At 42.6% G+C, this 23,662-nt stretch overlaps 1 protein-coding gene across 1 annotated transcript; it reads left to right on the top strand.

The window, feature by feature from the left end:
• The first annotated feature begins 1,507 nt into the window (after window positions 1-1,507).
• Ncoa4 (nuclear receptor coactivator 4) lies at window positions 1,508-23,454 on the top strand. Its single transcript, XM_041662502.1, has 10 exons — window positions 1,508-1,622; window positions 14,553-14,707; window positions 16,411-16,551; window positions 16,713-16,801; window positions 16,991-17,099; window positions 17,500-17,589; window positions 18,557-18,703; window positions 19,996-21,009; window positions 21,252-21,380; window positions 22,074-23,454. The coding sequence occupies exons 2-10, from the start codon at window positions 14,567-14,569 to the stop codon at window positions 22,077-22,079; spliced, it is 1,866 nt and encodes a 621-aa protein (XP_041518436.1). The 5' UTR covers window positions 1,508-1,622; window positions 14,553-14,566; the 3' UTR covers window positions 22,080-23,454.
• The last annotated feature ends 208 nt before the right edge of the window (window positions 23,455-23,662 follow it).

Raw genomic sequence — 23,662 nt, forward strand, 5'->3', positions numbered from 1 at the left:
AGTGGTTTAGTTCATTATCGTCATGTTGGAGGGATGCAGGCAGAAGGAGCTGAGATTTCTACATCCAGATTCACAGGCAGCAGGGGAAAAAAAAAGAATAAGCCACTGGGTCTGCCTTGGGCTTCAGAAGCCTCAAAGCCCACCCCCCAGTGACACACTTCCTCCAGAAAGTCCACACCTACCCCAACAACGATGCACACCTGCTAACACTTCTAAGTAGTGCCACTCCCTGTTCCTGAAGGATGCAAACAAATGAGCCTATGAGCGACACTCTTATTCAAATCACAGCCCCGAAGGAAAGATATTTTATTTATATGACTGTTTTGCCTGCACATATACACGTGTGCATGCCTGGTGCCTTTGGAGGTCAGAAGGCACTGGATCCCTGGGACAGAAGTTATGGATGGTTGTGAGCCACTATATAGGTGCTTGGAACCAAAACTGGGCCATCTGCAAAAGCAGTAAGTGCTTTTAACCTCTGCACTGTCTCTCCAGCCCTCAACCACAAGGAAACTTATTCAACTCTAACTCTCCACTCAGCCTTGGCTCCAGCCTGCTATGCATCATTTTTTTTCTCCCCCCTTTTTCCCCCTTTTCGGTCCTTAAAAATTTGACTGCTGGGGCTGGAAAGATGGCTCAGAGGTTAAGAGCACTGGCTCTTCTGGAGGTCCTGAGTTCAAACACATGATGGCCCACACCATCTGTAATGATATCTGGTGCCCTCTTCTGGCCTACAGGCATACATACAGGAGAACACTGTATACAAAATTAATTAATTAATTAAAACTTAGAAAAAAAAGAATTTGACTGCCCTTTAGCAAGGGTAGAGTTGGATAAGAGAAACAGTAGCTAATATTCTACATCACAGTAGGACAGCTATACTGATAATCATCATCTGATATCTCCAGTCTCCCTCCTCTCTCAAAGGCTAAGCAGAGGAGGTTGGCCTTGAACTCCTGTCCTCCTATCCTCCTAAGCGCTGGAATTGCAGCCAGGTCCCGCCACACCCAGATTAACTATTTCAAAAAAAGTATTTAGTTGATAGAATTTTCTAAATTAACAATACAAAGAAGTGATAAATACAGAGATCGCCCACATCTGACCCCCACACTGTTTACATGTATTGAAAGTTAGTACCTCAAGGATATGTACAATTACTCTGTATCGATTCTAAATTTTTTAATAAAAGGATTTGCCTTGATTTCTTTAATAATGGAGTCATGTGAAATATGATCTTTTGTGTCTTGACATGTATCCTTCCATATGAATGTTACAACTAAATAAAATCTTTGTGCGAGCATTTGGTGCGAGGGGCTCACTTGGCGTACTTCTCCATTCAGCATAGCACATCTTCAAAATACTTAATTGACTTACTGATCGGCATGAGAAGGACCCAGATTGGGGGTAGTGAAAATTATCACACGCCTCCACGTTGAGCCCTAAAGAGGCTTTGCGCAGGTGCGGAAGGAAATCTCGCGAAACTGTCAGAACGCTAACGAGAGGCGTGGTAGGGAGGCCACATATCGCGAGAACTCTGGGTACCGGGGCCGGATTCTTTCGTGGCTGGCTGTCTGGGTCGGTCCAAGGTGCGCTCGGGTCACCGGAAGAAGCCCTGCCAGCTGGTAAGGACGAGCGCGGCCGGCGGGCGCGCTTCCTATTGCTGCCCTCCTTGCCCCGGCCTGTGGCCAGTCCTGCGTTTTCTCCCCGGCTCACGCGGGGTCCCGGGCCATCATCCTACCGGGCCCAGTCGCCTCTCCCTTCCCCGCGCCACCGCAGGCCTGGACTCCTCTCCCTCCCCCGCTATCCGGATTCACCATTCTTCCTTCTTGCCCAGGGCTGGGCCTGTGTCTGTGTCCCTCTTCTCCCCCCGACCCCCATGTCGACATGCTCCGTCCCTGGGCCCCGATTTGCAGTCCGCAGCCTTGGAGAAGCTTCTCTTCCATCTCTTTCCTACCCTCTCCCGACTGTTCCTGCTTTTTCAGTGGTGACAACCCTGTTTCTATGTCTTGTCTGGGTCTCCGATCCCAGGTGGACCCGTTTTCCATTATTCAACCAGAACATATTTGCTCCTATTCCTTGGGTTTTGGCAAGGTGGGATGTTGGAGGCCGTTTGTGTCGTGAACATAGTATTACTTAACATCCCAGTTAATTCTCCCAGCAGCCCCCACAAAGTAGCTTGATTTCTCCCTTGGGCTGATCAGAAGAGAGAGCGTGCGGGGTTGTTGATTCATTGCTCAGTCACTCATTTATAAAATGCTGTGTGCTCAGACTGTCGAGGACATAGCAGTGTAAGAAATGGACATGCTCCCAGCTCTGATGTAACTAAGTCTTGTGGTGGAAACAATGCTGTCTTAAAAGCTACAGGCTGGAACTTGGGAGGATGGACCGATAATGACAAGGCAGAGGGCTGGAGTTACCTGACCCTCAGCACACACAGGTTTCTTATTAGTGCTGGTCAGTAGGACCTGCTCACCATCGCGACTTCCTTTTGGAAGGACTTGACTTTCTATCACTCGCTTGGGAATTTGGAATATTGTTGTAGGGCGCTTGAGTTATTTCCCTGAGTGTGTTTGGGACAGGTAAGTCAGTTGGTTCTCTGTTAGGATCCCACTGCGACATTTCTGAACTTTAAAGTACACCCGAATCTTGGAAAGAAATTCACCCTGGAATTTATTTCATTTGTACTGCTCAGCAAGCTACATGATTTGCTCTTTGGATTTTTTTGTTTGTTTAATAAGAGGGTGCCACATCCGCTTAACACCTGAGGTACAAGCCTTTGGAAGCCACCTGATGTGTGTCCTGAGAACTGGACTCTGGCCCCAGAGCCATCTCTCCAGTCCTGTTTTGCTTGTTTGAGACTGGTTGGGCTGCAGGAATCTGCTGGGATTACCAGGTGCATGCCACCACACCCAGCTGCTCGGCTGTCAGGAAAGGAGGTTTGCTAACGCGGGATGTGTAGCCTCCGGCACTCTGAACAGCCCTCGCATCTGCTCTCCCTTTTGCCTCTTCATTAGTTCTTTGAGTCTCTAGGAAAAGAACCTAGACATTTAAAGTTTTAGGGGTAGGGGTTAGTGACTAAGGTTTTATCATGAGTTACCATCTCTCCAGTTACATCATTCCTTTGAGGGAAGGTTTTCAAAAGTGGAAATCATTGAACTACAGAAGGGAGAATTATTTTCCCCCAAGATGGGGTTTCTCTTTGTCACAGTCCTAGCTGTCCTGGAAATAGCTCTGTAGACCAGGCTGACCTTGAACTCACAAACGTTCGTTCGCCTCCCTTTGCCTCCCAAATGCTGGGATTAAAGGCATGCACCACCACCACCCAGTGAGAATTGCTTCTTAAAGGAGAGTTTGTGTCTAATTTTATAAGTGCGCGGGACTTAATTCCTCTCCAGTTTATTAAATCAGCATAGACTACTAGAAACCTCAGGGTTCCTCTGAGTATTGTGGCACATATCCCTTCTCCATCTGAGAGTCTCTTGGCTAGTGATTTCTGGTGCTTTGTCCATACAGTGTTAACACACTGGTAGGCGCTTAGAGATAGTCAGTCACTGAGCCTGCTTTTTAACTTTTAACTGTGCCTTTTTATTTCAGAAATTTAGTGTTGTCAATGAACTAGTGGCACAAAGTCTCCACTAGATGGCAGTCTCACCATTGTAGCCTCTGGAACTGCCTGTCAGTTCAAGACCTCAAATACTTGAATGACTACATAAGCCTTAAATGGCCCCTTCAAAATACAGCTGAGTGTTCTAGACTTACTCCGGATCTTAGTCAAAAGGCTAGAAGCAGTCAGACTCAGACTTTTGGAGCTGCGAGCTTGTATCTATAGTGTATAGCTGTCAAGTCTATGATAACTGCCAAGCTGAGCACTTTGGTTCTGGAGAGTGTCACCAGTAGTACTTTGTATGCTTGTCTGACAGAGGAGCCACCGTATTGTTCTCCTCAGCGAGTCTTCTGTAATTGTTAAAACTAACATTTTAGCTGTCATTGTTAGCTTACAGCTTACAGTCAATATACCCCAGATCCTAGCTTGTCGTACATTCTCCCTGAATTAGATGGGCTCGCAGGCAAGTGAGCTAAATAATTATGGTGTAGGCACTCTGTTGACTTATCTTCCCTCTAGCATGGCTGACTCACTGTGCTCATGACCACTCTTACACCAGGTAGGCAGGCATTCCTGGCTTTGCTTGGCTTGATTGTGCAGTAGAATCCAGGTGTTTTTCTGGAGGACTAGGATTCTGCTTGGGACTTTTGAGCTCATAGTTCATTTGGCTTATCTTACCTCTAGCATGGCTGACTCACTGTGCTCATGACCACTCTTACACCAGGTAGGCAGGCATTCCTGGCTTTGCTTGGCTTGATTGTGCAGTAGAATCCAGGTGTTTTTCTGGAGGACTAGGATTCTGCTTGGGACTTTTGAGCTCATAGTTCATTTGGCATGACCTCGATTGCCCTACAGAACTAGCAGTTTGGCTCAGTGTTGGGTGAGTAGCTAACAAAATTGGTTAATGAGGTTTGTTTTGTCAGTAAGTAACAGTCTTTCCATACATGGACAATTACAGCTTCCAAAGTAATCCCTCAGATAAGGTTTGAGTTTTATTTTGGCTTTCTTGCTAGTCTCTCAGGCTTTAGGAAGGGAAAAATGATCTCTTGTTTGCTTCTGTAGGAAAAACACACGATAGTTAAGATATAAGAACAGAGATAAGATATTTCTTTTTTGTTTTTTTCAAGAATGGGTTTCTCTGTATAACAACTCTGACTGTACTGGAACTCACTGTAGACCAGGCTGGCCTTGAACTCAGATCCGCCTGCCTCTGCCTCCTGAGTGTTGGAACTAAAGTGGTATTCATAGTGGTGCAGATGAGTAGCCCATTTTCCTATCCTTGGCTCTCTTGGGGAAGAAGTTCAAGCTGAACATAGGGTACAGCCCTAGACTGAAAGTCTACCTTGAGTTTCTGTAGTACTGCAAAGTCGGAGGGGAAAGATGTTGAGTTTGTAAATATAGTGCACATTTTACCTCTCAAACCTGTTGTTCTGAGTCTACGGAATGAAGCTTTTTGGATCTGGCCATTTTAAAAAGTCTTTCTCAGAGCCGGGCGGTGGTGGCGCACGCCTTTAATCCCAGCACTCGGGAGGCAGAGGCAGGCGGATCTCTGTGAGTTTGAGACCAGCCTGGTCTACAAGAGCTAGTTCCAGGACAGGCTCCAAAACCACAGAGAAACCCTGTCTCGAAAAACAAAAAAAAAAAACAAAACAAAAAACAAACAAACAAAAAAAAGTCTTTCTCAGTACTTACCCTGGAATTTTGATTTCTGTGCTGACACCCTCACCAGTTCTGTTTTGTTTCAAAACAAGGAACTAAATTCATCTGGGTGTTATTGCCAGTGTTTTGGGAACCCAGGCGAGAGGTTAGAATACCGAATTCAAGGCCAGCTTGAACTTTGTGAAGCTCTGTCAGAAACCAAGGGTGTAGCTTAAGTGTTGCCTAGCATTCACAAGGCTGGGCGTTTCTCAGAACTGGGAAAAAAGAACAGTTGTGTTAGAAACACTTTCCTCTTCTGAATTACTTTCCTAAATTTATACCACACTCCTTAATGGAGCAACATCAAGTTGATTATGTTTATAACTGAAATATATGTTATCGTGGCTGCTCTGAATTTGATCATTAGTACATTATTTATCCCTTAGTAAAAGATGTATTAAAACCACTGGTAAGTTAAAGACAAACATTGGTACAATTGGCACCTTTCTCATTAGACCAACTCTGTCCAACATACAGCATGTTCTTAATGCCAAGGTGTGGATGATACCAGGTGTGTGTACAGTGTCCGGATGTCCAAGGCTGAGTGAACCTCAGGCTAAGAAAGCAGAGCTAACAAGAACATCGTGTGTTAAAGCAGCAGTTCTCACCTATAGTCCCCACCCCTTTGCGGGTGCTGAATGGCCCTTTCACAGGGATCGCCTAGGACCACCGGAAAACACAGATATTTACATTAGGATTCATAACAGTAGGAAAATTGCAGCTATGAAGTAGCAATGAAAATAATTTTATGGTTGGGGTCACCAACATGAGGAGCTGTTGTTAAAGGGTCGCCTTTGTGTTAGAGTTCCTACTGGAAACCTGTGTAGATGTGAGTAGGCACAAGAAGGCAGCAGGGCAGTTCTGTAGGCAGGCAGTATCCAAGAATGATGGATTTCTTTAGGAAAGGCTCTGTAGTGCTTGCGACTTGCGCTGCGGACAGCTTGAAGGGCTTAGCATTGCTGGAGAACTGGAGAACCAAGCTGGACAGGGTAGAGGGAATGAATGGAAAGAGGGAATTTTTAGTTTATTAAAATGTCAACGTCAAGAATCCCAGCAGTCCCACCCACTGATTAGGTGTGCTCCTCCCCCACCCTCGGTTTTGAGCAGTCTTGGTTTATATATGTAGTCTGAATTCATAGTGTAGCCCAGGATGGCAAGGATGAATCTCCTGCTGTAGCCTCCCGAGTGCTGGGATTACCTGATTAACATCAGTTTTTCTTTAATATACTAAGGATCAGTGATCGCCATAAAGAGAACCATACATTTTTCATTCATCTAGTTTTTTTTATCTTCACCAAATATCTTATCAAAAAGGATATTTGGAATTAGTTGTTTTCTTTCTTTCTAAGGAAGGTTTGAATTGGGATCTCAGAAACCGTGCTGGTGGACTGCTGCCAGTGTCTGAGGCTTGGTGGCTAGGGATGCTTGTTTTACTCGTGGTGTTCACTAAAGTCACTTCATATGCATAGAAAAGAGAAAATAGGTCCTTACCTGTACTCTTCACTGCCTCCAGTGTCCTGCTGAGTCAGCTCCTGCGGCCGGGTGGCTTGATCCTGTCCACACCCCAGGAAAGAATGTCTGCTCTAGTTGCCTGAAGCAAAGTCAATGAGTTTATTAAGAGATTTGAGAGGTTCTTACTGTTTGTACAGGAAACTGCTGATTTTCTGAGGTGTATTGTTTGGGGCTAGGGCCTGAGGGGAGTTTAGACAGTTCAACTCAAGGTCAGGACATTCTGGCCTGAGTGTGTGTGTGTGGGGGGGGGGTGAGGGGGGTGGAGGGTGGTGTTCCTTTGGTGTCCTGGATAGACCTTCAGTTCTGCTGTGGTTGACACTCCCTTTAACTCTCAATCCTATTTCCCCCTGGTCCGCGAGATTACAGATTTGAGCACCACACTTGTTGCAATTGGTTGTTTTTGATATCTTTTTTGTGAAACGTCTTTAGGAAAACGAGCTTGGTTTTACCAGTTATGTTGAAATTTTACTCAGAGAGCAGAAGATATGAAGTAGATCCCAGAGTGAGACACATTTTCCCTTTCACATACATCCTGGTTCATTTCCCCCCTTTTGTATCCTGCCAATCCCAGCACTCTGGAACCTCAGGCTGGTCTTAGTTAGTTACATAGCAAAAGCTTTTCTGGTGTTTGTTTTATTTCGAGACTGGGTTTTTGTGTAGACCAGGCTGGCCTTAAACTCATAGAGCCTGCCTCTGCTGGGATTAAAGGCTTGTACCACCCGGTTAGCAAGAGCTTTTCTTTTTCTTTTTTTTTTCTTTTGGTTTTTCGAGATGGGGTTTCTCTGTAGCTTTGGAGCCTGTCCTGGAACTAGCTCTTGTACACCAGGCTGGCCTCAAATTTACAGAGATCCGCCTGCCGATCTCCTGAGTGCTGGGATTAAAGGCATGCGCCACCACAATCTGGCAGCAAGAGCTTTTCTAAACTCTAAAAAATTAAAAATAAATAAGCAACAACAACAAAACCCAAAACAAAGCTAACCACCAAACCAAATCAAAATAGCTCTGGGGTGAACCCCAGCCGGCTGGTGGACCGCTGTTGCTCTCCGCTGCCGGCCCACCTTTTTTCGGCTGGTTATTGATTTGCAGCTGGAGAGGCTGCGGGAGGAGCTAGCGGCTTTCGGCCCCGGAGGCCGCTGCAGTGGGTGGAGTGGCGGGCGGGAGGGGCGACGTGACGTGTGCAGGGCGGGGCACCACCTGGCCGGACACCTGATCGCCCACAGGGTAAAAAGTGGCCGACCGCGGTCACGTAGCAGTTGGTGTCGCGGGCCTTGCTGCGAGGTAAGTCTGCTTCTTGGGCTAAGAGCGCGCATGCGTGCGGCGGGGAACCCTGAGAGAGCGGTTTCACAGCCACTCCTAGAAAGGGCAACGGGAAGCCTAGAAAGCTGTTTGAGTCACTACTGCGCTAGCTTAATTTTACCGTTTAAATTTTTTTGAACCAGAAAAACCTTATTTAGTTTTGCTATTAAGTGACAGAATTTTGCGGCCACTTTTCGGTTACTGCTTAGAGTAATGCTGGGGGCCTAGCAGCTGCGGTGGAAGCTGGTCAATTAGAGCACTGCCGAAGGTAAAGAATTGGAAGTGGATAATCTTTGAGATAATGTGACTCAAAAATACCTTTTCACTGACAGAGAAGAAAAAACAGGCCAAGAAATGGCTCAAAGTGAAATTGCAAAATTCCACTCACCGTTACTAAACTGGTAGTCTTTCACTGCAAATTTACAAATGGTCTCATGTAGGTTGCCTCTTCAAAGATAACGCAGTTGACAGTATTTCAGTCTGCTTTATTGACTCAACTGCCAGGAAAATCAGTAAAAAGTGGAGGGCTTTCTTGGAGGCAGGAGCAAGCTGAGACAGAGCTGGAGGAGAGTGTTAGAGATAATCTCCTCTAACCAGGCGTGGGGCACCCGCCTTTAATCCTAGCACTCTGGAAGCAGAGGCAGGCTTGGCCTACTTAGTGAGTCCCATGTTTAATAAAAAGATGATCAAGCTGGGCAGTGGTGGTGCACGCCTTTAATCTCAGCACTCGGGAGGCAGAGACAGGCCTGAGCTCGAGATCAGCCTGGTCCACAGAGCGAGTTTCAGAACAGGCTCCAAAGCTACAGAGAAACCCACTCTTGAAAAACAAAACAAAACAAACGTATTTTAAACCTTGGACTAGTTATAATTACATACAGATACTGGAACTGAAAGCTTTTTTCTTCATTTCCTCCTGCTAGGATTTGGTAGTATTTTGATCACTCTGAGCCTGCCATGACAGTGCTGTGTATTTTTGTAGTTGTCATCCCAGGTAGATGCTTCTGAAACTCGGCTTAGAATTTATTGAGACTCTGTGAAAATTAATAGTAAACTCTTAAAAACATTAATTTTAAACTCTAATTTTGGTAAACATAATTCATGGGTAAAGACTCAAAAGTAGACTAGCTAACACAGGACCAGACCTGGAGAACACTAGTTCTGAATCCAAATCCCTCCCTGTGCTTGTGACTCTTTAAAAGGATCATTTAGGAGAAATGATTCGACATGTACAAGCACTTGTTTGTCTTGCTGGCAACCAGCTTGGTTCTCAGCACCTCCATTGCTCAATATGTCACTACAGTTCCAGGGATCAGACGCCTTTTGTCCTCCAAGGTACCAGCACACATGTAGTACACTTTCTTTATGCAAACAAAACTCATACACATAAAATAAAAATAAATCTTAAAGAAAGGATACCAGACTCATTCTACAGATGTGTGTATACACACACGTATGTATGTACGTACATATGCTTGTGTGTATGGATGGGTATGTCATTTATACTCTGTAGGCCTTTGGCTTCATGAAATGTGGGTACTGTACTAAGCTAGCGAAGGTTTTATTTAACTGTGTTATTGATATTGAGAGTTGAACGCAGGACCCCAAGCCTGATAAACACTTCCCATTGAGCTGTGACCACAGTAAACCTTTCCATCTTTCAGATTGTGGTTAGTGTGGATCATGAGAATTACAGCTTTTGGAAATCTTAGGGTCAAAGCATATGATACCGAATTAACTTTAGTTTGTGGTTGGTTGCTCAATACTGATTCAAAGATGTTTGGACTTAATAACTAGATATGTGTGTTGCATATAGATACTCCACCCCCACAAACTTGAGGATTTTATTTTAGTGAGGGACACTGGTGGTTAAGGATTGAATGTGTTTCCTTCACATTTTCCAGTACTCTAAAACTTAGTGCAGGGATCTTAGAAACAAGGAAGTTAAAACAAAACAACACACACATAGACACACAACTGTGGGGAAAACTAATGTAATTCAATTCTTGTTTGAAAGTGCCGGGGCAGTAGTTTGCAAAATTAAGATGAAGATATATATACACACATACATATACATATATATGTGTATATATATCTTATATGTCAAAATTATGTATATCTAAACTGTATTTATATTTATGGTTAGACTGTTGAGATTTTGCTTTTGTATAGTGAAAGATGAAATGGGGAGCTATTAAACAAGTGCTACCTAAGTTTGCATAGATTGCATAGTCTCCACTTAACTTGCTGCTGCTGCTGGACGTCTGTACTGCTATCTGCACTCAAGAGGTGGAGGTTTTTAAGGTTTCCATCACTCAGCTAAACCTGCTAACAGTATTAACTGCAGTGGTAAAAAGTGACTGAGTGCTTTTAATCATAGCACTTGAGAAACAGAGGCAGGTGGCATTCTGTGAGTTAGAGATCAGCCTGGTTTATGTACAGAGTGCCAGGCCTGCCAGACCCTGTCTCAGAACCACAAAGGTCAGTCCTCACCAGGCGGTGGTTGTACAGCGCCTTTAGTCGGAGCACTTGGGAGGCAGAGGCAGGCGGATCTTTGTGAGTTCGAGGCCAGCCTGGTCTACAAGAGCTAGTTCCAGGACAGGCTCCAAAGGTACAGAAAAACCCTGTCTCGAAAAACCAAAACAAACAAAAAAAAAAGTCAGTCTTCATACACAGATTACCCCCCCCCCCCGCCCCCCCACTTCAGCCTGGTTCAGTCTTCCATGAGTAGTTGTTTGTAATGGCCTTTTCTTTCTATTTATTTATTTTATTTTATTTTATTTTATTTTTTTGTTTTTCTAGATAGGGTTTCTCTGTGTAGCCCCAACTGTCTTAGAACTTGCTCTGTAGATCAGGCTGGCCTCAAATTCACAGCGATCCACCTGCCTCGGCCTCCCAAGTACTGGGATTAAAAATGTGCACTATCACTGCCAGGCTGTAATGGCCTCATTCTTTACACCAGGAGGAGGCAGCCAGCAGCTGTGGCACATGCCTGTAATCCAAGTGTTTGGAGGCTGAGATCTTACGATTGTGAGTTTTAACAGGACGACTGTGTTTGAAAGACAGTACCCATTTTAAGTTGGAAAAAATATAACTGTGGTAAAACATGTCATTGGTGACAAGAAAACAATCAACTAGGAACCTTTTGTTTTGTTGTAGCCCAGGATGTCTTGGAATTCACTGTGTAATAAATGGTGGCTTTGAACTCGCTGCAGTCTTGCCTTAGTCCCTGAGCGCTGAGATCTCAATTATGAGCCACTGTGTGTTTTGTCTGTGTCCACTCCTGGGCACTTGAACATGCCTGTGATTAGATTGAAAAGATTCCCATTATGGATCAAGTAGTACAGCCTGCTATGGTTGTATTTGAGTGTTTCTGGCTTGTTCTAGAATTGTGGGGTTTTCACACTATAAAGCAATATTTTAATTAAAATTTTCATAGTGCCAAGCATTGGAGCATTCCACACAAGTGAAGACCGTTGGGAAAATAGCCACAGGTCATGCATGTGGAACACCCGATGGTGATGTGGCCTCGGCAGGGCTTTCCAGTACTCGTGAAGCCCAGTTATAATATGAGATGGAAACACGAATTAATGCAGCTGCTGTTTCCAGGGTTAGGAAATTCCACAGGGGCTTCTGACAAATGCAATTGAGGAAGTCCTTCCTTCTGTAGGTCATTGTGGGTAAACAGACTGAGGTACAGTCAGCAAGTGGGAAGTTGGAAATTTACTGAACTTTGAGTTTTCGGTAGGAACTCAGAAGTTCCTCGATCTGAATCCTTTGCTGAAGCGGGGTAAGAAAGCCTAATGGGCTTCATCTTCTTACAAGTTTCTTCTTTCTTTTTTAAAAAATTATGTTATGTGTCTGCATTTAGTGTCTGAGGGCCCCTGAGGCTGTAGTTACAAACGTTTGCGAGCCACCATGTGGATGCTGGAAATTGAACCCGGTCCTCTGGAAGAGCAGCCAGAGTGTTTAACTGCAGAGCCATCTCTCCAGTCCCCCAGTTTATTTCTGAGTACTGGCCCTAACCGGCTTTCAGCCTAATGTGAAACCTAGTCTTGGGGATGCTGTCAAGACAAGTCCAGAATGTCCCTTTGCCTCGAATGGGCAGCCGGCCATTGTGATCCCTCTGAGCAGGATGCTGCTGCTAAGCCAGAGTCATTGCCTTCGGACTGTTGGGCAGTCTGCTAAACCATTCCTCTCCCTGGGGCGATTCTGAAGAAGTCTGATCCTACTAGACAGGTCTCCAAGTAGTGGAGAGTAGTAATCATGGCCTCCCAGAGAGTTACTTATCTAGGTCAAACAGCCTTCCTGTTTGGAGATGTTTTTTGTGTTCTGTTTTTCCGTCCATGCTTTTGAGGCCTCCTTCCGTTTTCTTAATGTCTCCATAGCATGTTACTCAGAAATAATTTTTAGCCTAATAATCACGGGGCAAAGTAGTCTTGTGACAAATTCATCCAAATAATATCCACATTAAATTCTGCGTGTTTCCAGTAGAGTACCAACTCAGAATTTGCTTTCAACAAGATCGCCATCTTTTTTTTTTTTAAATTCTCTTCTAATTGTCACCATGAAAGTGTAAACAAAACTATTTGTTTTATTAGGTATAAAGCTACATAGAAATAGTTTGGGATATGTTTCTCTCACAGGTCTAGATTGTTTCTAATATCTGCCTTCTGTTTTCAGTCCCAATAATTGGAGAACAGATATTCAAATAAAAAAAACCTACACAGAAGCTTGGTTGACCCCTTTTGGACTCCTGACTATTCACTGCCTTTTCTTACTGTGTAGCTGAGGATAGATAATCAGGTGGCCTTGAATTTCTAATCTTTTGGCCTCTACTTTAGGAGTTCTTGGGTTTCAGGTGCAACACTTTATGCTTTATGTAGCGTCAATCAAATCAAGGTCTTGGTGCTAGGCACGCAGTCTGCCATCGGAGCTACAGCCCACTCCTGTGCTTGCTCTTTCTAAGTGTTTATAAACCGTATCTTAATTCTAAATCTATCCAAGTTAAACACCAGCTTTGAGCTGTGTCAAGTCTGCTTCGTCGTTGTTCATCTCATTATATCATTTTCCCGCTTGTGCGTCTCTCCTAATCTCAGAGAACCCTTGGTGCCAACCTACACTAAATTCTTTTTAAAAAATCTTTTATATCTAAGTTGCATGGAATTATTGTGTCAGATTTATACTCAGGAAAACTTTCTGGCTATTGATGTTTTGCCTCCAGGTATATCTGTGTGAGGGTGTTAGGTCTTCTGGAACTGGAGTTAGACAGTTAGTTGTGAGCCGCCATGTGGTTGCTGGGAATTGAACCCAGGGCCTCTGGAAGAACAGCAGTGCTCTTAACCATCAAACTCTCTCCAACTCCCTGTAATACAATTTTTAAAAAGATTTCTGGCTTTCCTGTTTATGTGGGTATCCAAAGAGGCCGGAAGGTGTTAGGTCTCCTGGAGCTATAGTTACAGGTGGTTGTAAGCTACCTGAGGTGGGTGCTGGGAATTGAACGAGGACCAAGCACTCTTAACTACTGGACAATCTCTCCAGTTCCTATATCTTTATAAACTTTATTATAAAAAGAACTTGGAAATCTACAGAATTACATACTAAAGTTAACCAGACCCAAAGTCCCTGTTATCTTTAGTGAATAGTTTGAATAACACTTCTGACGCGGTTGTGGATCACGTTGGATTCACTATCATATTTTTATGCACTTTATCACTAGAACAAACATCCATGACAGAATTTGAACCTGAAGAACAATTAGCTTTATATCCTCTCTTATATCTCAAGTCCATTTTTTGTCATTTATTATATTTTTGTAGTTGCGGGTATAAAACCCAGGGAATCACACATGGTAGGAGAGTGATTTTTACTTTGAGCCACATCTGTAGTCTAGAATCCTATTAATGATGGGTGTTTTTTGTTTTCTTGTCTTTTGAGACGGGGTCATGTATGTATGAGTCCCTCACCCACCCAGTGCTGGATTACAGCCTTAGTACCAGAGTGGTTTAACACTTTCAGCAGCATGTGGCCTTTAATTCAGCACTATTGCTGTATTTTCTCAGATATTATGTTCACATGTAAAGTGTCCTCCAAAGAAATCAGAATTTTTTTTCTTCACTTCTCTCCCCTCCTCCTTTCTTGAGATAGGGTTTCTCTTTGTAGCTCTGGCTATCCTGGAACTCTCTAGACCAGGCTGGCCTCAAACTCACAGAGATCATGCCTGCCTCTGTCTCCTGAATGCCGGGATTAAAGGCATATGCTAGAGTTTTCTAGCAGAAACAGGTTAGGTAGGGAAGGGAGGCAATATGTATGTATTGAGTATGTGTGGAAATCACCAAAGTTGTTAGTAGTGAGAGCTGGTTGGAGTAACCATTTGAGCCACAATCAAAATGTGGTTTGGGGGTTGTAATTATGGTGCTATTTGTATTTCCTTCTTTTTTTAAAGGAACAGTGAGCAGAATGAATACTTCCCTGGAACAGAGTGGCTGCCACAGTAATAGAGAAACCCTTCTGAGGTGCAGCGATGCACGGAGGGAGCTGGAGCTCGCTATTGGTGGAGTACTCCGGGCTGAACAGCAAATTAAAGATAACTTACGAGAGGTATGCTGTGTGCTTCCTCTTCCTTGCTCTGGATGCAGCACAAGGCTGGTTTAGAGCACTCAGCATCTAAGGACTTAACTTCTCTGTGCCATCCAGAAAGTTTGCTTCTGTATCCTGTAGTTTCTGAATCCTAATTAAGTCTCTCTCTGGCATGTTGGGGCTTTTGATCCCACAGGGAAATAAGTCAGCTGCTGAAAGAATCTGAGAATCTGCTTGGGGATTTGCTATTCAACATGCGTTTTGATTGCTCCTTTGTGTGACTCTTGTACCCAGTCTTGTAGTCACGCAGAGGAACAGAGAGAGTGAGCAGTAAGCAGTATTCTGCTTTTTTTTTTTTTTTTTTTTGAGACAGGGTCTATTTATGTAAACTTGGCTGTCTTGGAACTCACTGTGTAGATCAGACTGGCCAGGAACTCACAGAGATTTGCTGCCTCTCAAGTGCTGGGATTAAAAGCGTGTGCTATGTGGTGCCTGATATGGCTGTGCCTTTTTGATATAAAATGGCACTTTGTTATATCCCCATTTAACTTGTTGGTAGCATGATTTAAGTTGTATAGTCTCTAAATGACTCTCATTCTGCAAGTCAGAGTGAAATATGTTAGTTCCAATAGCATTCTTCTGGTGAACACTTCAAGTAATATATGACACAAAAAACAACTTTTTCCAAAGGGGAACTTTTATGATATGCTGATATACTTATGTGAATGCCCATGAATGATTTATAGCTATCCTGAATTTTTCCCTCAAAATGTTTGTGTATGGACAAAATGTGAATCATTGTATACTCTTAGGAACATTAGTTTATTCATTTTTTTATTAAATTTTAAAATTTATTTTACATACCAGTTTCCCCACCCTGCTCTATTCCCATCCCTCCCCCCCCCCCCATGCCCTACCCCATCCATATCTCAGAAAGGGGAAGGTCTCCCATGGAAGTCAACAAAGCATGACTTATTAAGTTGAAGCAGGACCATGATTCCCCCCCAGATCAAGGCTGAGTGAGGCATCCCACCATAGGGAATAGAGGAACATTAGTTTATAATTTACCTAAACTATCCACCCTAATGGTCTCCTTGCTTTTGATGAGATGGTTCATGCCTGTATTAAACTTGCTTACTATAAATGGACTGCTTGTTCCACACAGACAGGAAAAAGAACACACACCAGCTAGATAGAGAGTATCTGTTCTTTCCTTTCCTTGCTCCTCTCCCTTCTCCCCACTTCCTTCTCCTCCCCTCTCCTCTTCTTTTCTTTCGGTGGAGAGGGTGGTTTGAGACAGGGTTTCTTTGTAGCCTTGACTGAACTGCAACTAGCTCTGTAGACCAGGCTGGCTTGGAACTCTCAGAGGTTCACCTGCCTCTGCCTTCTGAGTGCTGGGATTAAAAGTGTGCATCGCTTAGAAAGCTTAAAATTGTCAGGAAAACTGAGGGGGATTAGTATCCCTGCTGTACCTTTTTCTTTTGTTTGCTGATATGCAAAATAAGCCTGATCCTCTGAGGAGGAGGAATGAAGATGGATTTTAGAAGTTAGGTATACCTTTTAGCCTTGGATTCTTTAACTAGGATTCATAGGACTTCATGGGATTGCTGTAATTGTAGGCAAATTTTTGAATGTGTGTTGAAAAGTTTAAGAGCATTAGTATTTTATGGGAATTGTCATTCCTTGGCTTATAACACTAGTTTCTGCTCCCATGCATTTCCTAGGTCAAAGCTCAGATCCACAGTTGCATAAGTCGCCATCTAGAGTGCCTCCGGAGCCGTGAGGTGTGGCTCAATGAGCAGGTAGATCTCATCTATCAGCTTAAAGAGGAGACACTACAGCAACAGGCTCAGCAGCTTTACTGGGTAAGGGGACTACGTGGCTAAACTGCATTAGGCATATGTTCTGGATTCCAGACAATGCTTTATCTGCTTTGTATGATTAATATTTCAGATAAAAGTTTAATCTGTTACTTATTAGCTTGGATACTTTTAATTGTAAATAGATGGTTTCATGTTTCTTGTAGCTAATGGGCCAGTTCAGTTGTCTTATTCATCAGCTGGAGTACACCCAGAACAAAGATCTCGCCAATCAAGTCTCTCTGTGCCTGGAGAGGTAAAGGACCTTTCACTTGTTTTGACTTTGTTCTACTCTCGTAGGCATAAAAACAAGTCAGATTTGCAAGTTGGATTTAACTTGACTTTCTGTTCTTGTGTGAAATCATCCTAGTTTTTTTGTATACAATGTTACACTTGCTAATACTGGTATTTCTCAGAAAATATCTAAATTTTATCACTTCCGTAGACTGGGTAGTTTGACTCTTAAGCCTGAAGATTCAACTGTCCTGCTCTTTGAAGCAGACACATCTGCTCTGCGCCAGACCATCACCACATTTGGATCCCTTAAGACAATTGTAAGTGGTGTTAATTTCAGCTATTTCCTAGGGTACTTGAACTCAGTAGCCTTCTGGATGATGAGAACTGTAGGTTGGCAGGTGGAGGTTGTTACTGATTCACTGAGAATACTTAAGGCTCATCCTCTGTCTTTAAAAATATTCTGATACTTTTAAAAATAAGTGTTATGGTTTGAATGGTTTAGTATCATTTGGGTCTTGTTTAAATCAGACTACTGTCAAGTATAGATTTCTTATGATGACATAGATAACTCAAACTGATCATTAGCCCATTGGAGTTACAGTGAATAGTACCTCAATGAAAATAGAATGCTTTGCTCAATGATTTTGAAATTTAGGGATTATACTACTATTATTTGGTAGAAAAGCATAAATAATGTGATTCTCTTCTTCTTGATAGCAAATTCCTGAGCACCTGATGGCTCATGCCAGCTCTTCAAATACTGGGCCTTTCCTAGAGAAAAGAGGCTATATCCAGGTGCCAGAGCAGGTAAACTGCAGTTTTGTTTTTAGTAACTGGGTTATTTATGAATTCTTTTGTGTCTTGATAACCATTTTTATATGCTGTTATTTGTAAAAGGCATCCACTTGAATGCTTCTCTTGAAGCACCAGATGTCATGTTTAGTTGTTTTATAGATTTAATGAGAAAAATAATCAGCTCAATGGAAATCATTAACATTGTTACTGATATGGGTTCTTCCTTGGTAGTCTGTAATTCAGATAGATGAATTTGTAAATAAAAGCAAGTGAATAAAAGATTGAAGACATGAGAGTTAGAAGAACTCTAGCAGTCAGCTGTGTTGTTTTGAGACAAGCTCTAACCATATAGTAAGTCAGACTTAGAATAGTTATATAGCTCAAGCTAGCTTCACCTTAGAGCCTTCCTGCCGTGGCCTCCCAGAGTGCTGAGATTGTAGGTGTGCACCACCATTCCTGGTCTTATTTTGTAATTGTGAAGATTGGGACTGGCAAGATGGCTCAGGGGATAAAGGCTTACCCTGCAGGTTACCTGAGTTCAATCTGTTGAACCTGCATAAAGTTGGAAGGAGAAGTTCAGCTCTACAGAGTGTCATTTGACCTCCATACACATGCCATAATATGTGTGCCCTCTCACACAGTAAGTTTTAAAAATTATGTTTGTGTATGTATGGGTATGGGGCAGGATATACAGGCCATGGTGCCTATGTGGAGGTCAGAGGACCATGTAGATCAGGGGATTAAATTCGGTCAATTGTGCTTTGTGACAGGTGCCCTTACCCACTGATCTATCTCACTAGGCCAGTAAGAAAAAAAGCGAAAACAAAAACTTAAATTGATTCAGGGAAGGCATGTGACGTCAAGTAACCCAGTGTAAGGAGTGCTTGGGTCTCCTGTTTCTGGTAAATTTTCTCCTGTGTTTGATGCTTCTTTATTAAGCAGCAAAGTTTTTCTTTTGCTTTTTTTTCATGGCTTGTAGAAGTCAGCGTCCAGCAGCACAGCTGCTTCTCTCAGTGAATGGCTTCTTGTGAGCAAACCTGCTGTTATTGGTCATCAGGCTCCTTATGTACCTAGTACCAACCCACAGGACTGGCTTACCCCAAAACAGACCTTGGAGAACAGTCAGGTGTGTGACTACCTTTATTGTTTCTGAGGTAGATTGGGTTAACAGTAGTTTATGTCTTTGTTTTTTTTTAGCATTTTCTAGGTCATGTTTTTAATTACAAGACTGAATCACTATAGGTAGAAAGTTTAGAAAAGAAAAATACCTTTCAAAATACACATCCATAATTCCTAGTGAAGTGACATTAAGACATTTTAAATTTTTTATTTATTTTTTATTTTATCTGTATTGATGTTTTGCATGTATGTCTGGGTGAAGGTGTTGAGTGCCCTGGAACTGGAGTTGCAGACAGTTGTGAGCTGCTATGTGGGTGCTGGGGACCGAACCTGGGTCCTCTGGAAGGGCAGTCAGTGCTCTTAACCACCGAGCCATCTCTCCAGCCCATCAAAACATTTTTTGTTTACAGCATTTTCTGTACATATATGTAAATAAAAATCATTCTGTAACTAGTATTTTGGTAAATACAGAATGCATTTGATTGATCACATAGAGTACATTGGTTGGCTGGAACTTAAGAGTCTGTCCCCTATACTTTAGAGCTAATTAGTTCCTTAGGAGTAAATTCCTATAAATTGGTTTCCTAAATTCTGCATAGTACCCTTTGGACTTTTGTTACATTGTGCTAATATGGCTTTCTAGGAAGTTATCAGTGGAGTATTCGTCACTGTCTTAGTTACTTCTTCTATGTGCTGTGAAGAAACACCAGGTCCAAGGCAACTTATAGAAGAAAACATTTAAGAGGGTGCTTGCTTACAGTTTGAAAGGATGAGTCCATGACCCATCATGCTAGGAGTATGGTGGCAGGCAGGCAGGGTGCTGGAGCAGGGTGAGAGCTTACATCTTATCTATAAATTAGAAGTAAAGAAACAGACAGACAGACACTGGACCTGGCCTGGACTTTTGAAACCTCAAAGTTCACACCCAGTGAATACACCTCATCCAACAATCCCACACCCCTTCTTCCTAAATAGCCCATTACCTGGAAACCAAACATTCAAATCTATGAGCCTGTGAGGTCATTCTCATTGAGACTGTCCCAGCCGCCCGGCCTCTCCAGTCGTCGTCGTTTACAAGTTAGTTTCTCTCATTTTCACAGCATCAGCTTTGCTTTCACAGCAGTTGAATCGTTTTATGCTTGTTAGACTTTGAATGTGTCTGACCTAGCATACTGGCATTATATAAAACTAGTTTCCTTTTCTAAAAAGATTATAGAATATGGAGTTTTCATGTAAATATGTATTTTACTAATTTTTTTCTGGCAAATTCAACATTAATTTTTGGTTACTTCTGTATAGACTTCTGCCAGAGCCTGTAGTTTCTTCAACAATGCCTGGGGCAATCTAAAGGGCTTAGAGAACTGGCTCCTCAACAGTCATCAAGACATTCCTGGAAAACCAAGTTCCTCAAAGTCTAACAGCCATTGCAGCACCAGCTCTTTCTCTACTGAAGCTGAAAAGGTCCAAGATATAGAGCTCCTTGATCAAGAAGAATTGGACCTGTCGGATTGGTTGGTGACTCCCCAAGAACCCTGTGAACTGGAGAAGCCTGAGAATGGCAGCTGTGAAACCAGTGAGAAGTTTAACCTCTTATTCCAGGTGTTCAAAGAGCCCTACAATGTGAATGATTGGCTTGTCAAGCCTGACTCCTGTACCAACTGTCAGGGTAACCAGCCCAGAGGTGTGGAGATTGAGAACCTGGGTAATTTGAAATGCCTGAATGACCACTTGGAGGCCAAAAAACCACTTACGGTCCCCAGCATAAACACCGAGGGTTGGCTTGTCCAGAACCATCAGGACCCATGTAGAGTAGAGGAAGTATGCAAAGCCAACGAACCATGCACAAGCTTTGCAGAGTGTGTGTGTGATGACAGCTGTGAGAAGGAAGCTGTGTATAAATGGCTTCTGAAGAACGAAGGAAAAGATAAGAATGGAATGCCTGTGGACCCCAAATCTGAGTCTGAGAAACGCAAAGAGTTCCTGAATCTGTGGCTCTGCACTTCCAGAAATGAGCTAATAGAACAAGCTAAGGCACCCAAGGCAATGGCTCCTGCTAGAATTGCTGATCCATTCCAAGTCATAAGGAAAAGTTGCCTGTCAGAGTGGCTTATTCGGCCCACATGCAAAGGAAGAAACCCTAAGGAAGTGCCCAGTACTGAGGAGAGAGCTGGTAAAGAAATGCTTAAAGGCCCTATGACCACTTCCTGGCGTCCTTTTAATACTGCTGACTGGGTCTTACCAGGAAAGAAAGTGGGAAACCTCAGCCAGTTCTCCTCTGGGGAAGATAAGTGGCTACTTCGAAAGAAGGCCCAGGTAAGCAGACATCAGAATTTACCCCATTTGAATCTGCTTTAATTTATGCTAAATTTGGCCAAGGTAGTAATTTTCCCAAGTCATAAACAGGATGGATGATTTTATAATCCACTGTTTTTGTGAATTTCCCAGGTCCTTAGCCTCCATGCTGCAGTAAAGAAGAAAGTTCAGCCTGTTTTATAGCAACAGTTGGTACCTCTGTTCTTGACCTCCTAGTAATCATCTTTGTTATCTTCTTGCAGGAAGTATTTCTGAATTCACCCCTACAAGAAGAACATAACTTCCGTGGCCTCCCTGCAGTGTGTGATCTTTTTGCCTGTATGCAGCTTAAAGTTGATAAAGACAAATGGCTGTATAGAACTCCTCTACAGGTGGGTACCTGCACCACACTGTGATCATAGCTGCTCATGTTTCCCCTTTCTTACCAACTTAGGCTTTCCCCAACCATTTTCCTGTTAATTTGTACATGAATAGAAGTACTTTAAAGTTTTATGGTACTGTGGGCTAGCAAAATAAAAGTGCCTGACAACCTGAGTTCAGTCCCTGGAACATATGTAAAACTAGCTAGAACTGACTCCACAGAATTGCCCTTTGACCTCCTATATCACATCCATAGCACAAATGCCCCGTGTGCACCAAACACACACACACATACAGAGTAGTATATGAAAACTATTAAAATCTTATACACTTGAACTTACTTGATCATACTTAAGTAACTTTTTTAATCTGTTAATTGCCTGTAATTTTCTTGTCCCCTCATGGATTGTGATTTTTTTTTAAAGATTTATTTTTATATGCATTCATGCTTTGCCTCCATGTATGTCTGTGTGAGGATGCCAGATTCCCTAAAACTGGAGTTAGTTATGAGCTGCCACGTGGGTGCTGGGAATTGAACCTATGTCCCCTGGAAGAGCAGTCTCAGTGCTCTTAACTGCTGAGCCATCTATCCAGACTCATATTGTGTTATTTTAAGAACTGAGTCCATTTCAAAGTGGAAAGAATTTTGCTGTCTTCAGTGAATGGAGATTTCTGTGGGCTTTTATTTCCCTCTCTTTTTACAGATGTGAAGCAGTGGACTACTAGAACTGAGCAGCTTTCCTGCAGATCACCACATCCTCGAGCTGAGCGACTATGACCTGCCAAGCCGTTGTTTATTCCAGGCCTGACTAGTCAGCTTCATTCCTCTCCTGCTTAGTTTTGGACTAGTAAACAGAAATCATCGAATTATGAGCTAGTGTGTGAAAGAGGCTTAATGCTAAGGTATTGCAGTTCCTTCTTATGGAAGCACTACCAAACTGACTCCCTTACTAGAAACAGCATTTCGGAACATTGGCCTTGAGCAGCTTCAACGGCAAACACTAGTTTTAAAAGTGAAATATTTCTATATCAAGTGTGTTCAATGTGTTCTAAAACTAGTCAACTTTCCTGACTTTTGATTGCCTTTTAGCTGTTTCTCTTGCTATGAACTTCTAGTGGTTTGAAATTTTTCTGTTCAGTTGATATATTATATAGAATATTTCACAGAATTAACCTTGCCAATACAGTATATTTCCCTCTACTAAATGCCTATTAGTTACATTGCAATTTTTTGTATTAATCAGATATTTAGGCTACATGTCATTTCTAACATTTTTCATTCAAAAGAAATTAAGCTACTGCAATTGCTGCCTTTATTCCTTTCCAAGTATCTACTAAGCTCTTTATTGCTTCAAGACCACTTTTAGGGCAGTCAGAGCCCCTGAAGTTCTACAAACCTTGCTTTAAAGAGCCCCAGGCCAACAAAAACAGAAAGGCAAGATGTGTTAGGAATGCAGTACTGACCACCTGTCACCCTGTGTAAATGGAAGCTGAGCTTGACACCTGGTGCTCTTAACTAGGGATAAAGTCAATGTCCTGTCACTTCAAGCACAGCATCCTGAACCTCCAAAAGTACAATGCAGTGACATCTTGATCAACAGGCTGTGCTCAACACTTGTGCCTTGGAGTGTTTATTGAATCTTCATAGAACTGACGTCCTTGAGTTATGCTTACATTTTAGAAAGTTTCTCTGTAGGAGAGTAGCAGGATTTATGTTTTACAATTCTCCAGGATAACTTTAAGCCTTTGAACTGCCTATTGGAAGTACTTGTAGGAAAATTTTACAGTCTCATAGTGACATTACCATACAGCTCTGGATCACAGCTGAAAAGAGCCTCATATTTTTTTATGTCCCCCCAGATACCACTAAGTATTATGAAGTTGGTGGGTAAAAACAATTTAAAGAGCCTTCCCAACATCTTAAGTTGCAGGGAACTTTGTAGTTTCTCTTTTGAGGTCTAACACACTGTATTTTAACATTATTAAAATGTAATTTAAGTTAATCAGTATGCTAATGATACATAAACCATTCTTTTGCATTGATAAATTTTATATCTCCATTAAAAGCATAATGGTCACATCACAGTTGTTTGTGTTATCTGTAAAGCTCAAAATGTTAATGTTTGGTAAGGACGCAATAAACAGCATCACTATACACAAGGAGCTATGAGCCCTATCATTTTCAGCCTTTCCCTAAAAAACATATATATTTATTTAAAAGCACACTTGCATACAACAGTGCAATCTGGCCAGTGGTTTAGTACTTCAAAAAGGTCCTAGTGTATTTTTCTCA

This window comes from Microtus oregoni, unplaced genomic scaffold, assembly GCF_018167655.1.
Source record: "Microtus oregoni isolate MIOR12 unplaced genomic scaffold, Mior012 000013F_ref0000133, whole genome shotgun sequence".
In the NCBI taxonomy this organism is placed as follows: Eukaryota; Metazoa; Chordata; class Mammalia; order Rodentia; family Cricetidae; genus Microtus; species Microtus oregoni.

Bases quoted from the DNA above. Each gene is read 5' to 3' on its own strand.
- Ncoa4 (XM_041662502.1), top strand. From the start codon at position 14,567: ATGAATACTTCCCTGGAACAGAGTGGCTGCCACAGTAATAGAGAAACC. The intron at 14,708-16,410 runs GTATGCTGTGTG...TGCATTTCCTAG, and splicing joins TTAAAGATAACTTACGAGAG to GTCAAAGCTCAGATCCACAG. The intron at 16,802-16,990 runs GTAAAGGACCTT...TCACTTCCGTAG, and splicing joins GTCTCTCTGTGCCTGGAGAG to ACTGGGTAGTTTGACTCTTA.